This window comes from Ranitomeya imitator, chromosome 4 (genome assembly GCF_032444005.1).
Source record: "Ranitomeya imitator isolate aRanImi1 chromosome 4, aRanImi1.pri, whole genome shotgun sequence".
In the NCBI taxonomy this organism is placed as follows: domain Eukaryota; kingdom Metazoa; phylum Chordata; class Amphibia; order Anura; family Dendrobatidae; genus Ranitomeya; species Ranitomeya imitator.
In genome coordinates this window covers 284,729,382-284,747,017 of record NC_091285.1, presented here as the reverse complement: position 1 = coordinate 284,747,017, position 17,636 = coordinate 284,729,382, and the positions used below count along the sequence as shown (strand labels likewise).

The window sequence follows — 17,636 nt, the reverse complement described above, 5'->3', positions numbered from 1 at the left end:
GGACTGAGCTCCGTTCCCAGCCAGGCTAGGCTGCGGTGACTTCTGTGAGATCCCAGCTAGCACCGTGAGCCCTGAGCGCTCACTGTGCTAGCAGGGATCTGACCGCAGGAGTCTAGTTTCTAAAATGGTGTAACTTGTGGGGGATTTCCACTGTTTAGGCACATCAAGGGCTCACCAAATGCGATATGGCGTCCGATCTTAATTCCAGCCAATTTTGCGTTGAAAAAGTCAAACGGTGCTCCTTCCCTTCCGAGCTCTGTCATGCGCCCAGACAGTGGTTTACCCCCACATATGGGGTATCAGTGTACTCAGGACAAATTGCCCAACAACAATTGTGGTCCAAATTCTCCTGTTACCCTTGGTAAAATAAAAAAATTTGGGTCCGAATTACATTTTTGGTAAATAAAAGTTAAATGTTCAGTGTACTCAGGACAAATTGCACAACAACTTTTGAGGTCCAATTTCTCCTGTTACCCCTGGGAAAATAAAAAAATGGGTGCGAAAAGATCATTTTGTGAAAAAAAAAATATTTTTTATTTTACAAACTTCTGTGAAGCACTTGGGGATTCTATGTGCTCACCACACATCTAGATAAGTTCCTTAGGGGGTCTAGTTTCTAAAATGGTGTCACTTGTGGGGAGTTTCCACTGTTTAGGTACATCAGGGGCTCTACAAACGCGACATGGCGCCTGATCCCAACTCCAGCCAATTTTGCATTGCAAACGGCGCTCCGAGCTCTGCCATGCGCCCAAACAGTGGTTTACCTGCACATATTGGGTATCAGCGTACTCAGGACAAATTGCCCAACAACATTTGTGGTCCAAATTGTCCTGTTACCCTTGGTAAAATAAAAAAAATTTTGGTCCGAATTACATTTTTGGTAAATAAAAGTTAAATGTTGATTTTTTTTTAAATATTCCAAAAATTCCTGTGAAACACCTGAAGGGTTAATAAACATCTTGAATGTGGTTTTGAGCACCTTGAGGGGTGCAGTTTTTAGAATTGTGTCACTTTTGGGTATTTTCTATCACATAGACCCCTGAAAGGGACTTCAAATGTTAGGTAGTCCCTAAAAAAAAATGCTGTTGTAAAAATGAGAAATCGCTGTTTACATTTTTAACACTAACAAAAAATAATGATGTTTCCAAAATTTTGCTGCTGTAAAGTAGACATGTGGGAAATTTTATTTATTAACTATTTTGTGTGACATATTTCTCTGTTTGAAGGGCATAAAAATTGAAAGTTTGAAAATTGCAAAATTTTCCAAATTTTCACCGAAGTTCCGTTTTTTTACACAAATAAACGCAAGATATATATCGAAGAAATTTTACCACTAACGTGAAGTACAATGTGTCACGACAAAACAGTCTCAGAATTGCCAAGATCTGTTAAAGTGTTCCAGAGTTATTACCTCATAAAGGGACAGTGGTAAGAATTGTAAAAAATTGGTCTGGTCATTAACATGCAAACCACCCTTGGGGGTAAAGGGGTTAAAGGTGTATTCTCTTTTTGTCCATTTATGACCTATCCATGTTATAAATGAATAATGGATGCAGATCCCACAATTGGGACCCATATTTTCAAGAACCAGGCCCTGTTGCATGCTTCTTTTAGTGGAAAGGTGGTCTGAATTCACAAACACATGAATGGAAAATCCAACCACATGTCCATCAACAATGGTGCCGTATCAGGGATCAGCACTGCATTGGTGGGATAAACACATCTACTACACACTTGTGGCATTTCCTGTGGATATGATTTAAAGGGAACCAGTCACCCAATTCATGAAGTCCAAATGGCAAGAAGCATGAATCAGGGCCTGTCCGCATTATTGCCCCCAGACACGTTTTTTTCTGAAACCCAAAGCCAGACTAGTCTTGTTCCCAGCTATGATCTTCAAACTATATTTATTCTGAAATGCCAAATTGCTTCAGAGAAACATACTCTGATTCATGCTGCCTGCAGTTTGGGAAACATGGATTAGATGACAGGTTCCATGTATGTAACTACTGAGATAATAATACAAAATAATGGGAGAAAAAGAACTAAGCAACAGCATGTGTGAAAAAGACTTTGGTATACTAATAGATTACAGACTGCACATGAGTCAAAAATGTAATGCAGCAGAAAAAAGGCAAACAGTTCTAGGATGTAGTAAGAGAAGCATAAAGTCTAGATCATGTGAAGTAATTATCCCCCTCTACTCCTCCTTGGTCAGGTCTCATCTGGAATACTATCTTCAGTTCTGGGAACAACATTTTAATAAAGACATTGAAAAACTGGAGCAAGTTCAGAAAGGAGCTACCACGATGGTAAGCAGACTGCAAAGTATGTTCTACGAGGAAAGGTTAAAGGCTCTGGGTAGGTTTAGCTTGCCAAAAAGGCTAAGAGCAGACTTAATAGCTGTCTACTAATATCTGAAGGGATGTCACAGTGTAGAGGGATCATCATTCTCCTTTGCACATGGAAACAGGAGAAGAAATGAAAAGAAACTGAAAGGGAGAAGATACAGATTAGTTATTAGAAAAAAACTTTTTGACAGTGAAGGTGATCAATGAGTGGAACAGGTTGGCACGAGAGGTGGTGAGTTCTCCTTCAATTGAAGTCTTCAAACAGAGGCTGGACAGACATCTGTCTGAGATGGTTTAGTGAATCCTTCATTGAACAGGAGGTTGGACACGATGAATCTGGAGGTTCCTTCCAACTCTAACATTCTATGATTCTACGATAAATATACAAGATACGAAAACCCACTTAATTGTGAACAGATTAAAAATAAATCATTTCGACATGAGCCCTTTAGTAATATGATTTCACTTTAGTTGTTAACTTTGCACTAGGTAATTCAGTCCAAGTATTACTTCCAGCTTAGGAAAGTTACAATGTATGCATTATATGAAAGGTCTGAGCTATTTAAAACTTGTGCAATCTTTCCAACACGTCTGTATTCTGTCTCTGTTTACCTTGGCTACAACACCTGACTATTCATGCTAGTAACATTTTCTTCCACCTTTCTACAGGCAGGTGTGCCAGACACCTGCACACTGCACAACATGTGAGGTAGCCTACAAGAACAAGCCAGTATTTTATATATGTACTAACCCTTGCCAATGTTTACTTGCTCTATTTTTCAAGCGAAGGACTCAACAGCGTTTTTATTGCCACAGCTCGATGAATTATTTTCTTTTTTCACCATCACAGAAAATGTGCACAGTCAATTAATAATCTCCAGATGCAAAGAAATTTCCTTTGTCCGTTTGCTTGCTCTAAGTCTTATCTCTGAACAAAGTAACAGCTAAGGCAATATGGTGTCACGGGTATGTCAGAAGGTGCAGACAGTCGCACTGCATCTAGCAGCAGAAGGTCTCTGCATTTGGCTTTGCAGACACCTTCTTAACCCTTCTGACTCTTTGATCCAGTGGCAACCTTTCTCTAGCTCTAATTGACACACCTGGACCTGGGTGTTTATAGACTCCCAGCCTCCTGCTGGAAATCGCAAGTGACACTTCTATTTCCCCCTGTTGAAGCTTAGCACTATAGCAGTCAGCTATCCTCCTCTTTGGTGTTTGGAGGACGTCTGTTACATCTCTGAGTCTACACAAGATAAGTGTTCCCCTTGTTTGTCTATCCCAGCTGTCTTTAGTTGTAGTGGGGATTGACTAGTGCATATCCCATCCTTCCCTAAGCAGGGCTTATTGCGAGGGTCAGGCAGGGATTAGGTCACTGCTCGGCGATAGGTGCAGAACCTATATAGGGACGCTTAGGGCAGACAGGGTAACGTTAGATCTGCCTGGTTCTCTTTTCCTCATCCCTTCGTGTTGCACTTAGTCTTTCCAATACTGTGCGTGACAGATGGGCATAATCATGTACAAAAAAAATACAGAAAAAATGTACAATCAGAAGTGGTTTCAAAAGAAAATGGGGCACACTTTTTTCAATTAGGGTGGCTCACAGGAGTGTAGATTCTCTCATGCGAGTAAATCGGATCTGTTATGTAAATCACACTCTGTCAGAGTCTGAGCCGAGTCTCACCTTAGTGTGATCTGACTAATAATATTAATCTTTATTTTTATAACATATTCCTCAGCGCTTTACAGTTTGCACACATTATCATAGCTGTTCCCAATGGGGCTCACAATCTAAATTCCCTATCAGTATGTCTTTGGAATGTGGGAGGAAACCCACGCAAACACGAGGAGAACATACAAACTCCTTTCAGATGTTGTCCTTGGTGGGATTTGAACCCAGGACTCCAGCGCTGCAAGGCTGCAGTGCTAACCACTGAGCCACCGTGCTGCCCGCATGTGAGAATCGTAGCCCAGGTGAAGAGAAGGAGATCAAGATTTCTCCATTTTCTCCATTGTGTGAGACTGTGGAAATCAGACTGCACTCCGGTGTCATCTGAGTGCAGTTCAATGTTTTCCACACACTCACAGACTTGAATGGGTGAATGCGATCCAATTTGCCCAGGAATTTGAAGTATGCTGAGATTGTTCTCTCATGCTGAATCAGCATGAGAAAAAAGAAAAGCTGCATGAGAAAAAAAAAGCTGATCAGCACTGCACCACAGAATAATAGTGGTCCAAGTGCTATTCGATAAAAAATTGGGATAGCACTCGCCCGATGTGTACGGTTGTGTGAGCGAGCCCTTATACTTATTCTCTGTTAATGTTTCATAGCAAATTTGCAGTAGCAATATACAGTATGTCGCTGCAGTTTCAGCTGGATGCATCTTTTACAAATGAGAACTGAATAGAAGCACATCCACAATGGAAACCATACAGGTATGAGCTGGACAGCACAAAGGATTTGATGAGCTGTTAAACCTATTGATAACAGTGGGAATCATGCATATGATAAGATACTACTTGCAGTACCTTTGCAGGCATCTGGTGCTGAGAATGGGATCTTTAAATCTCGGAAGAATCCTGGCGCACACTTCTCGCAATGTATTCCTTCTGTGTTGTGCTGACAGTTATTACATGCCCCACCACTTTGGTTGCCTGATGCCAGCCACACATCCATGTCAAAACGGCAACTGTCAGCATGATCGTTACATTTACACTCTATCAATGACAAAGAAGAGGATAGTTAATAAGGGACCGGGTACTAAGCTGTGCTAGTAATAGGTGAGGAATCTTTCTTAATATTTTGACTAATCAAGAAAAAGCAGGATACAGAAACTGTTAAAACATATCTGATGATGTAGTTTGTTCAACTCTGAAACTAATAGAATAATAAAACTGCCCTGTGTTTATCATCATCTCCACTGGATATCTTCTTGACCAGCAGCGCAGCAGATTTATCCTTATATCCATTTCTACTATTGTATTTACTGCTAGTTTTATTCCTGCATACGGAGATGCAGCAGCCGGTATCTATATCTGCACAGGAGTTGTGCCTGACAATGCAACCAGGTGAGCAATACCACATACTTGGCGATCCTAGTTAATGATAAACTTACCTGGAGCAGCCAGTGCCAGGCAGCAGCTGCCAAGGCAAACAGGATCATGGGGTGCATTAAAAGAGGTCTGGATACACATGATGAGAGCATTATACTGCCTCTGTACAAATCCCTAGTTAGACCGCACATGGAGTACTGTGTCCAGTTTTGGGCACCGGTGCTCAGGAAGGATATAATGGAACTAGAGAGAGTACAAAGGAGGGCAACAAAATTAATAAAGGGGATGGGAGAAATACAATACCCAGATAGATTAGCGAAATTAGGATTATTTAGTCTAGAAAAAAGACGACTGAGGGGCGATCTAATAACCATGTATAAGTATATAAGGGGACAATACAAATATCTCGCTGAGGATCTGTTTATACCAAGGAAGGTGACGGGCACAAGGGGGCATTCTTTGCGTCTGGAGGAGAGAAGGTTTTTCCACCAACATAGAAGAGGATTCTTTACTGTTAGGGCAGTGAGAATCTGGAATTGCTTGCCTGAGGAGGTGGTGATGGCAAACTCAGTCGAGGGGTTCAAGAGAGGCCTGGATGTCTTCCTGGAGCAGAACAATATTGTATCATACAATTATTAGGTTCTGTAGAAGGACGTAGATCTGGGTATTTATTATGATGGAATATAGGCTGAACTGGATGGACAAATGTCTTTTTTCGGCCTTACTAACTATGTTACTATGTTACTATGTTACACTATCTACAACGTTTATTGCCCACATGATGCCCCTTTTGTGCGCATGCGCCAGTTCCGCGATACCAGGAAGAACTTTGTCTACTACCAGGTGAGCACTGATCTCTCGCTGATAACTGAATAAATAGGGATCTGACATCAGTACCACAGCGGCCTTTATCCAACCAATGTATTCCAGCACAGGTTAATGGGAGGGTGACAAATGTTTCTGCCTTTGCTATTGATCATGACTTATATAAAACTCTATCTGGCCAATACCCAACCACCCCTGGACGAAGCATTTCAGTGCAAAACACGCGTCGGGTGTGGTGGGTCCCCGGGTACGCCCTCTGGTAACTATGCCTTATGTACATCTACAGTCTTTTTACATTTATGTGCATGTTGGTAGTTTAAGTTGGATAGTGTCTACTTTTTAGTATTTGTCTCCTTAGTGCAAATACGGATGCGATTGTACACTTGTTTTTCTGATAGATCTCTATGCTATCACTAGATTTTCATCTACTTTTACGCTGTTACTATGCATCCTGATTTGCATTTTCAGACGAATTATTTTATGTATTTCCTGTAATACTGCCATATTTGATGTTTTTATACTTTATGGTGTACTTCAATTGTGTTGGGGGTGTTCCTGTTGGTGTCCCACCATTTTATCTGTACATGTGGTATTTGCCCTGTTTTTACGGTTATATGTAGTTTAACCCCTTTCTGACATCGGACGTACTATCCCGTCGAGGTGGGGTGGGCCCCCATGACCATGGACGGGATAGTACGTCCAGCGCGATCGGCGGCGCTCACGGGGGGAGCGCCGCCGATCGCGGCCGGGTGTCAGCTGCCTATCACAGCTGACATCCGGCACTATGTGCCAGGAGGGTCACGGACCGCCCCCGGCACATTAACCCCTGGCACACCGCGATCAAAGATGATCGCGATGTGCCGGCGGTGCAGGGAAGCATCGCGCAGGGAGGGGGCTCCCTGCGGGCTTCCCTAAGCCCCCCGCAGCAACGCGATGTGATCGCGTTGCTGCGAGGGTCTTACCTCCCTCCCTGCCTGCTCGAGCCCCGGATCCAAGATGGCCGCGGATCCGGGTCCTGCAGGGAGGGAGGTGGCTTCACAGAGCCTGCTCAGAGCAGGCACTGTGAAGCAGCCTGCACTGCTCTCAGATCGGTGATCTGACAGAGTGCTGTGCAAACTGTCAGATCACCGATCTGTGATGTCCCCCCCTGGGACAAAGTAAAAAAGTAAAAAAATATTTTTTTCAAATGTGTAAAAAAAAAACTAAAAAAAAATATTCCAAAATAATGAAAAAAAAAAAAAATATTATTCCCATAAATACATTTCTTTATCTAAATAAAAAAAAACAATAAAAGTACATATATTTAGTATCGCCGCGTCCGTAACGGCCCGACCTATAAAACTGGCCCACTAGTTAACCCCTTCAGTAAACACCGTAAGAAAAAAACAAACAAAAAACGAGGCAAAAAACAACGCTTTATTATCATACCGCCGAACAAAAAGTGGAATAACACGCGATCAAAAAGACAGATATAAATAACCATGGTACCGCTGAAAACGTCATCTTGTCCCGCAAAAAACGAACCATGATACAGCATCATCAGCAAAAAAATAAAAGTTATAGTCCTGAGAATAAAGCGATGCAAAAATAATTATTTTTTCTATTAAATAGTTTTTATCCTATAAAAGCGCCAAAACACAAAAAAAATGATATAAATGAGGTGTCGCTGTAACTGACCCGAAGAATAAAACTGCTTTATCAATTTTACCAAACGCGGAACGGTATAAACGCCTCCCCCAAAAGAAATTCATGAATAGCAGGTTTTTGGTCATTCTGCCTCACAAAAATCGGAATTAAAAAGCGATCAAAAAATGTCACGTGCCCGAAAACGTTACCAATAAAAACGTCAACTCGTCCCGCAAAAAACAAGACCTCATGACTCTGTGGACCAAAATATGGAAAAATTATAGCTCTCAAAATGTGGTAACGCAAAAATATTTTTTGCAATAAAAAGCGTCTTTCAGTGTGTGACGGCTGCCAATCATAAAAATCCGCTAAATAACCCGCTATAAAAGTAAATCAAACCCCCCTTCATCACCCCCTTAGTTAGGGAAAAATTAAAAAAATGTATTTATTTCCATTTCCCATTAAGGTTAGGGCTAGGGTTAGGGCTAGGGTTAGGGCTACAGTTTGGGTTGGGGCTAAAGTTAGGGTTCGGGTTGGGGCTAAAGTTACAGTTAGGGTTTAGATTACATTTACAGTTGGGAATAGTGTTGGGATTAGGGTTAGGGGTGTGTCAGGGTTAGAGGTGTGGTTAGGGTTACTGTTGGGATTAGGGTTATGGGTGTGTTTGGATTAGGGTTTCAGTTATAATTGTGGGGTTTCCACTGTTTAGGCACATCAGGGGCTCTCCAAACGCGACATGGCGTCCGATCTCAATTCCAGCCAATTCTGCGTTGAAAAAGTAAAACAGTGCTTCTTCCCTTCCAAGCTCTCCCGTGTGCCCAAACAGGGATTTACCCCAACATATGGGGTATCAGCGTACTCAGGACAAATAGGACAACAACTTTTGTGGTCCAATTTCTCCTGTTACACTTGGGAAAATACAAAACTGGGGGCTAAAATATAATTTTTGTGGGAAAAAAAAAGATTTTTTTATTTTCACGGCTCTGCGTTATAAACTGTAGTGAAACACTTGGGGGTTCAAAGTTCTCACAACACATCTAGATTAGTTCCCTGGGGGGTCTAGTTTCCAATATGGGGTCACTTGTGGGGGGTTTCTACTGTTTAGGTACATTAGGGGTTCTGCAAACGCAATGTGACGCCTGCAGACCATTCCATCTAAGTCTGCATTCCAAATGGCGCTCCTTCCCTTCCGAGCTCTGCCATGCGCTCAAACGGTGGTTTCCCCCCACATATGGTGTATCATCGCACTCAGGACAATTTGGGCAACACATTTTGGGGTCCAATTTCTCCTGTTATCCTCGGGAAAATACAAAACTGGGGGCTAAAAAAATAATTTTTGTGGGAAAAAAATTTTGTTTTATTTTTACGGCTCTGCATTATAAACTTCTGTGAAGCACTTGGTGGGTCAAAGTGCTCACCACACCTCTAGATAAGTTCCTTAGGGGGTCTACTTTCCAAAATGGTGTCACTTGTGGGGGGTTTCAATGGTTAGGCACATCAGTGGCTCTTCAAACGCAACATGGCGTCCCATCTCAATTCCTGTCAATTTTGCATTGAAAAGTCAAACGGCGCTCCTTCCCTTCCGAGCTCTCCTATCCGCCCAAACAGTGGTTTACCCCCACATATGGGCTATCAGCGTACTCAGGACAAATTGTACAACAACTTTTGGGGTCCAATTTCTTCTCTTACCCTTGGGAAAATAAAAAATTGGGGGCGAAAAGATAATTTTTGTGAAAAAATATGATTTTTTATTTTTACAGTTCTACATTATAAACTTCTGTGAAGCACTTGGTGGGTCATAGTGCTCACCACACCTCTAGATAAGTTCCTTAGGGGGTCTACTTTCCAAAATGATGTCACTTGTGGGGGGTTTCAATGTTTAGGCACATCAGAGGCTCTCCAAACGAAACATGGCGTCCCATCTCAATTCCAGTCAATTTTGCATTGAAAAGTCAAATGGCGCTCCTTCGCTTCCGAGCTCTGACATGCGCCCAAACAGTGGTTTACCCCCACATGTGGGGTATTGGCGTACTCAGGACAAATTATACAACAATGTTTGCGGTCCATTTTCTCCTGTTACCCTTGGTAAAATAAAACAAATTGGAGCTGAATTAAATTTTTTGTGAAAAAAAGTTAAATGTTCATTTTTATTTAAACATTCAAAAATTCCTGTGAAGCACCAGAAGGGTTAATAAACTTCTTGAATATGGTTTTGAGCACCTTGAGGGGTGTAGTTTTTAGAATGGTGCCACACTTGGGTATTTTCTATCATATAGACCCCTCAAAATGACTTCAAATGAGATGTGGTCCCTAAAAAAAAATGGTGTTGTAGAAATGAGAAATTGCTGATCAACTTTTAACCCTTATAACTCCCTAACAAAAAAAAATTTTGGTTCCAAAATTGTGCTGATGTAAAGTAGACATGTGGGAAATGTTACTTATTAAGTATTTTGTGTGACATATCTCTGTGATTTAATTGCATACAAATTCAAAGTTGGAAAATTGCGAAATTTTCATAATTTTCGCCAAATTTCCGTTTTTTTCACAAATAAACGCAGGTACTATCAAAGAATTTTTACCATTGTCATGAAGTACAATATGTCACGAGAAAACAAGGTCAGAATCACTAGGATCCGTTGAAGCGTTCCAGAGTTATAACCTCATAAAGGGACAGTGGTCAGAATTGTAAAAATTGGCCCGGTCATTAACGTGCAAACCACCCTTGGGGGTAAAGGGGTTAATATAGATACACTGTGTGCAGAATTATTAGGCAAGTTGTATTTTGATCACATAATACTTTTTATACATGTTGTCCTACTCCAAGCTGTTCATGCTTGAGAGCCAACTACCAATTAAGTAAATCAGGTGATGTGCATCTCTGTAACGAGGAGGGGTGTTGTCTAATGACATCAAAACCCTATATAAGGTGTGCTTAATTATTAGGCAACTTCCTTTCCTTTGGCATAATGGGTCAGAAGAGAGATTTGACGGGCTCTGAAAAGTCCAACATTGTGAGATGTCTTACAGAGGGATGCAGCAGTCTTGAAATTGCCAAACATTTAAAGCGTGATTACTGAACAATCATGCGTTTCATGGCAAATATCCAACAGTGTCGCAAGAAGCGTGTTGGGCAAAAAAGGCGCAAAATAACTGCCCATGAATTGAGGAAAATCAAGCGTGAAGCTGCCAAGATTCCATTTGCCACCAGTGTTGCCATATTTCAGAGCTGCAACGTTACTGGAATAACGAAAAGGACAAGGTGTGCAATACTCAGGAACATGGCCAAGGTAAGAAAGGCTGAAAAACGACCACCTTTGTACAAGAAACATAAGATAAAATGTCAAGACTGGGCCAAGAAATATCTTCAGACTGACTTTTCAAAGGTTTTATGGAATGATGAAATGAGAGTGACTCTTGATGGGCCAGATGGATGGGCCAGAGGCTGGATCAGTAAAGGGCAGAGAGCTCCACTCTGACTCAGACGCCAGTAAGGTGGAGGTGGGGTACTGGTATGGGCTGGTATCATCAAAGATTAACTTGTGGGACCTTTTCGGGTTGAGGATGGAGTGAAGCTCAGCTCCCAGACCTACTGCCAGTTTCTGGAAGACAACTTCTTCAAGAGTGGTACAGGAAGAAGTCGGTATCGTTCAAGAAAAAGATGATTTTCATGCAGGACAATGCTCCATCACACGCCTCCAACTACTCCACAGTGTGGCTGGCCAGTAAAGGTCTCAACGAAGAAAAAAAAAATGACATGGCCCCACTGTTCACCTGATCTGAATGCCATAGAGAATCTGTGGTCCCTCATAAAATGTGAGATCTACAGGGAGGGAAAAGAGTACACCTCTCGGAACAGTGTCTGGGAGGCTGTGGTGGCTGCTGCACGCAATGTTGATCATAAACAGATCAAGCAACTGACAGAATCTATGGATGGAAGGCTGCTGAGTATCATCATAAAGAAAGGTGGCTATATTGGTCACTACGTTTTTGGGGTTTTTCTTTTTCATGTCAGAAATGTTTATTTCTAAATTTTGTGCAGTTATATTGGTTTACCTGGTGAAAAAAAAGAAATGAGATGGGAATATATTTGGTTTTTATTAAGTTGCCTAATAATTCTGCAAAGTAATAGTTACCTGCACAAACAGATATCCTCCTAAGATAGCCAAATCTAAAAAAACCCACTTCAACTTCCAAAAATACTAAGCTTTGATATTTATGAGTCTTTTGGGTTGATTGAGAACATACAGTTGTGGCCAAAAGTATTGACACTGCAATTCTGTCAGATAATACTCAGTTTCTTCCTGAAAATGATTGCAAACACAAATTCTTTGGTATTATTATCTTCATTTAATTTGTCTTAAATGAAAAAACACAAAAAAGAGAATGAAGTAAAAAGCAAAACATTGATCATTTCACACAAAACTCCAAAAAGGGCCAGACAAAAGTATTGGCACCCTCAGCCTAATATTTGGTTGCACAACCTTTAGTCAAAATAACTGCGACCAACCGCTTCTGGTAACCATCAATGAGTTTCTTACAATGCTCTGCTGGAATTTTAGACAATTCTTCTTTGGCAAACTGCTCCAGGTCCCTGATATTTGAAGGGTGCCTTCTCCAAACTGCCATTTTTAGATCTCTCCACAGATGTTCTATGGAATTCAGGTCTGGACTCATTGCTGGCCACCTTAGAAGTCTCCGGTGTGTTTTGGGTCATTGTCCTGCTGGAAGACCCATGACCTCTGAGGGAGACCCAGCTTTCTCACACTGGGCACTACATTATGCTGCAAAATTTGTTGGTAGTCTTCAGACTTCATAATGCCATGCACACGGTCAAGCAGTCCAGTGCCAGAGGCAGCAAAGCAACCCCAAAACATCAGGGAACCTCCGCCATGTTTGACTGTAGGGACCGTGTTCTTTTCTTTGAATGCCTCTTTTTTTCTCCTGTAAACTCTGTTGATGCCTTTGCCTAAAAAGCTCCACTTTTGTCTCATCTGACCAGAGAACATTCTTCCAAAACGTTTTAGGCTTTTTCAGGTAAGTTTTGGCAAACTCCAGCCTGGCTTTTTTATGTCTCGGGGTACGAAGTGTGGTCTTCCTGGGTCTCCTACCATACAGTCCCTTTTCATTCAGATGCCGACGGATAGTACGGGTTGACACTGTTGTACCCTCGGACTGCAGGGCAGCTTGAACTTGTTTGGATGTTAGTCGAGGTTCTTTATCCAACATCCGCACAATCTTGCGTTGAAATCTCTTGTCAATTTTTCTTTTCTCTCCACATCTAGGGAGGTTAGCCACAGTGCCATGGGCTTTAAACTTCTTGATGACACTGCGCACGGTAGACACAGGAACATTCAATTCTTTGGAGATGGACATGTAGCCTTGATATTGCTTATGCTTCCTCACAATTTTGTTTTTCAAGTCCTCAGACAGTTCTTTGGTCTTCTTTCTTTTCTCCATGCTCAATGTGGTACACACAAGGACACAGGACAGAGGTTGAGTCAACTTTAATCCATGTCAACTGGCTGCAAGTGTGATTTAGTTATTGCCAACACCTGTTAGGTGCCACAGGTAAGTTACAGGTGCTGTTAATTACACAAATTAGAGAAGAATCACATTTTTCGAACAGTGCCAATTCTTTTGTCCACCCCCTTTTTTATGTTTGGTGTGGAATTATATCCAATTGGCTTTATGACAATTCTTTTTGTGCTTTTTCATTTAAGACAAATTAAATTAAGATAATAATAACAAAGAATTTGTGTTTGCAATCATTTTCAGGAAGAAACTGAGTATTATCTGACAGAATTGCAGGGGTGTCAATACCTTTGGCCACAACTGTAGTTGTTGATCAATAAAATAAATAATCCTCTAAAATACAACTTGCCTAATAATTCTGCACACAGTGTATATACATTTTTAACACAATTTGGCCTTATGTGACAGGTTGTTCTTTTTGGTTTATTGATGTGTTCAGCCAACATTAGTCTAATATTTATGGTGGTATGTAGCTATTTCTTTATTTGTTCATTAGAGCTGCTATATTGAATAAAGACTAGTTTGGCAATGTTAAACTCTTAGTGATAAATCCTTCACAGTTAGTAAACAACAGCCCACACTCTGACAAGCAACACATCCTCGAATTCTGTACTTCAGCCTTTAACTCCTGCGGTTTTTAGTTTACAGCAAAAAACTGCTGACATATTTCCTATAAGTTTTCACACACTTTCTGCATTTTGGCTTAGCTTTAATTAAATAAATAATGACATAGTGTAATTTGCCATGTATTTTCATCTAATATAGTATTAACCTCATTTTAACCCTTTCTTAACATAGTGTTTTGAAGTTTGTTTTTTTCCTCCCCTTCTTCAAAGAGCCATAACTTTTTTAGTCTTTGGCCATATAAGCGTGGGATCTTTTCAGAATATTTTCCCAGCCTCGAGGTCATATGAGGGCAACCAGCAGAGGACGCATCACCGCGAATGAAGGTAACTACAGGTCATTGACCTACTTTCCATTCATTCGCTGGGGTTTTACAGGCAGGATGACAGCTGCATTATAGCAGAGCTCCTGCCTGTAAAATAATTTAACCCCTTCAGATGGATTTACATTGTGGGACGTGACAGATCATCGGAAGGTATGAGATATTGTTGTTTTTTTATTTTTCCTTTGTTACAGAGCGAGGGTCTTCAGGTGGATTAAGCGTCTAATAAAATATTCCAACAACTTGTGTCTTTATTTCATTAAAAGACTTTGGAATAATGTGTGTGTGTGTGTGTTTTTTAACCATTTCATACAATTGGATTAATAATGGATAGGTGTCATAATTGACGCCTCTCCATTATTAATCTGGCTTAATGTCACCTTACAATAGCAAGGTGACATTAACCCTTCATTACCCCATATCCCACCACTACATGGGAGTGGGAAGAGAGTGGCCAAGTGCTAGAAAAGGCGCATCTTCCAGATGTGCCTTTTCTGGGGTGGCTGGGGGCAGATGTTTTTAGCCAGGGGGGAGGGGGCAATAACCATGGGCCCTCTCCAGGCTATTAATATCTGTCCTCAGTCACTGGCTTCACTACTCTGGCGGAGAAAATTGCGTGGGAGCCCACGCCAATATTTTCCGCAATTTAACCCTTTAATTTAATAGCTAGAGCGCCAAAATTTTGCACATACACGCTACTAACATTAGTAGTGTGGAATATGCAAAACAAATGGGGATATGAGATGGTTTACTGTATGTAAACCATGTCTCATATCATGTCGGGTTTTGGAAGGAGATAGCAAAAGCCGGCAATTGAATTACTGGCTTTAAAGCTATCTCGCGCTGGATGAAATGTGTATATATATATATATATATATATATATATATATATATACACACACACACACACTAGATGGCAGCCCGATTCTAAAGAATTGGGAGTCTAGAATCCATATATACTTGAAATTCGGCAGGAGCTTGAAGAGCAACGTCACTGGGCCCGCCTCCACGTAGTAGAAACTTGCTGTGAGGTAAAAATTCAAAAATCACACCAAAATGGCGGGCGGAGTGTGTCACAGTACGGCACGTTTCTGATTGGTCGCTCGCAGCAGGCGGCAACCAATCAGACACTGGACACTGTTGACGTCACTTATCTCCGGACATTAGCTCCGGACATTAGCTCCGGACAAAGCCACGGAAGTTGGCACAAATTGCAGGAAATAGTATTCTAGGCAATTATATATTAGATATAGATAGATATATATATATATATATATATATATATATATATATATATATATATATATATATATATATCAGTCTATATGTTGTTACGATTTTTTGAGCACATGGAACCATTGTATGTCCGTATGTTGGTTTTGCAAGCCTGCGAGAAAATCTCGCAGTACGGATGCCATACGGATTACATACGGAGGATGCCATGCGCAAAATACGCTGACACACCCTGCCTACGGAGGAGATACGGACCACTATTTTGGGGACTTTTCTGCGTATTACGGCCGTAAATTATGGACCGTATTGTCTTACGCCGAGTGTGACGCCGGCCTAACTGGTGAAAACATTTTGGAAAAAAAGAAACTGCTTGTTCTATACATAACAGTGCATCACAATCTTCTATGGACACCAGCTACAGGAGAATCGCCATGTCAAGTACGGAGGTCTTCAGCACATCTCAAACTGGTAAGGTAAAAAATCAGCACCCACGATCACGTCACAGGTGCGCTGTTGGGCACGTGAAATGATGCGCCCCCCGGCAGCATGTTAAATGCCTCTATCAGAGATTGACAGAGGCGTTTAACAGGTTAACAGCTGTGGGTGTTAAAGGCACATCATAGCTGATTAAATCAGCCATCATCTGCTGTGAAAGATGAGGGCTCAGTGTGTGAGCCCACATCAAAGCCAGGGACATGACATAAGACATAAATGTACGTCATTTGTCATACAAAAGTCCATACACATGTTATCATTTTTAAACAGCAGTATTCATTATTCACACTTTCACAGAGACAAAAAATACTAACTAGTGTTCTGAAGAAAACAGCAGAAAACACATAATTTTGTGATACGACATATACCATATTTAAAGTCAGAAACTGGCCATTTTTACTTACTTTCGCACATGTTAGGTTCCCCAGTTTTACCATTTGCAGCTTTCCATGCCCGGTCATTATAAAGGGGAGCACACTGTTCACAGTGAGGTCCTGCTGTATTGTGCTTACAAATACATTGACCGTGAACCTGGAGAGTGAAAACACATCAGTCTAATTATGATTTAAAGAACAAGAAAAGTGTAAAATGAAATATATACATTGGGAGAGATGTATTAATTAGTGATGAGCGAGTATACTTGTTACTTGAGATTTCTGAAGCATGCTCGGGGGTCCTCCGAGTATTTTTTAGTGCTCGGATTAGTGCTCGGAGATTTAGTTTTCATTGCCGCAGCTGAATGATTTACAGCCATTAGCCAGGCTAAGTACATGTGGGGGTTGCCTGGTTGCTAGGGAACCCCCACATGTACTTATGCTGGCTAACAGATGTAAATCATCTAGCTGGGGTGATGAAAACTAAATCTCCGAGCAATAAAAAAATACTCGGAGGACTATGCTCATCACTAGTATTAATGTATTACACCAGATTTCTGGCACAGTAGAGGTGAAATCAGGCTTTGTTCAGAAATAAGCATTTAAAGACTTGGCACTCGGATGTGATTCAAAACAAGATGATATTTTGTGAAAATAATCCAGATAAAAAACATTTCGGTCTGTAACTTGACCTTCATCAGTCTCCAATTAGATTCTAGAATGACCGCCTGTGCAGAGCTGAGAGCAGTGCGGTACCCAGGCAGCACGGTGGCTCAGTGGTTAGCACTGCAGCCTTGCAGTGCTGGAGTCCTGGGTTCAAATCCCACTAAGGAAAACATCTGCAAGGAGTTTGTATGTTCTCCCCGTGTTTGCGTGGGTTTCCTCCGGGTTCTCCGGTTTCCTCCCACATTCCAAAAACATACTGATAGGGAATGTAGATTGTGACAGCAATGATAATGTGTGCAAACTGTAAAGCGCTGCAGAATATGTTAGCGCTATATAAAGATTATTATTATTATTACCCACCGCTAAACAGTAGAAGCACTCTCAGCACTGCTCTCAGTCTAGAATCTAATCTGATGAAGGTCGAGTTACAGACCAAAACATTTCTTTTATCTGGATTATTTTCACAAATACAATATCATCTTGTTTTGAATGACATCCGAGTGCCCAGTCTTTAAATACTTATTAATGGGATAGGAT

The 17,636-nt window shown here is 41.2% G+C and overlaps 1 protein-coding gene across 3 annotated transcripts in view; it reads right to left on the bottom strand.

Annotated features, from left to right (window-relative positions):
• Nucleotides 1-17,636, bottom strand: part of NTN4 (netrin 4) — a 313,242-nt gene that overhangs the window by 125,485 nt on the left and 170,121 nt on the right. For 2 of the 3 annotated variants that reach the window (XM_069764709.1, XM_069764707.1), the window contains 2 exons: nt 16,464-16,590; nt 4,878-5,066 (listed from right to left, as the gene is read on the bottom strand). In XM_069764709.1, coding sequence (XP_069620810.1) covers nt 4,878-5,066; nt 16,464-16,590 — 316 coding nt within the window. The remainder of the gene's footprint in view (nt 1-4,877; nt 5,067-16,463; nt 16,591-17,636) is intronic. The other variant, XM_069764710.1, reaches the window with a different exon arrangement.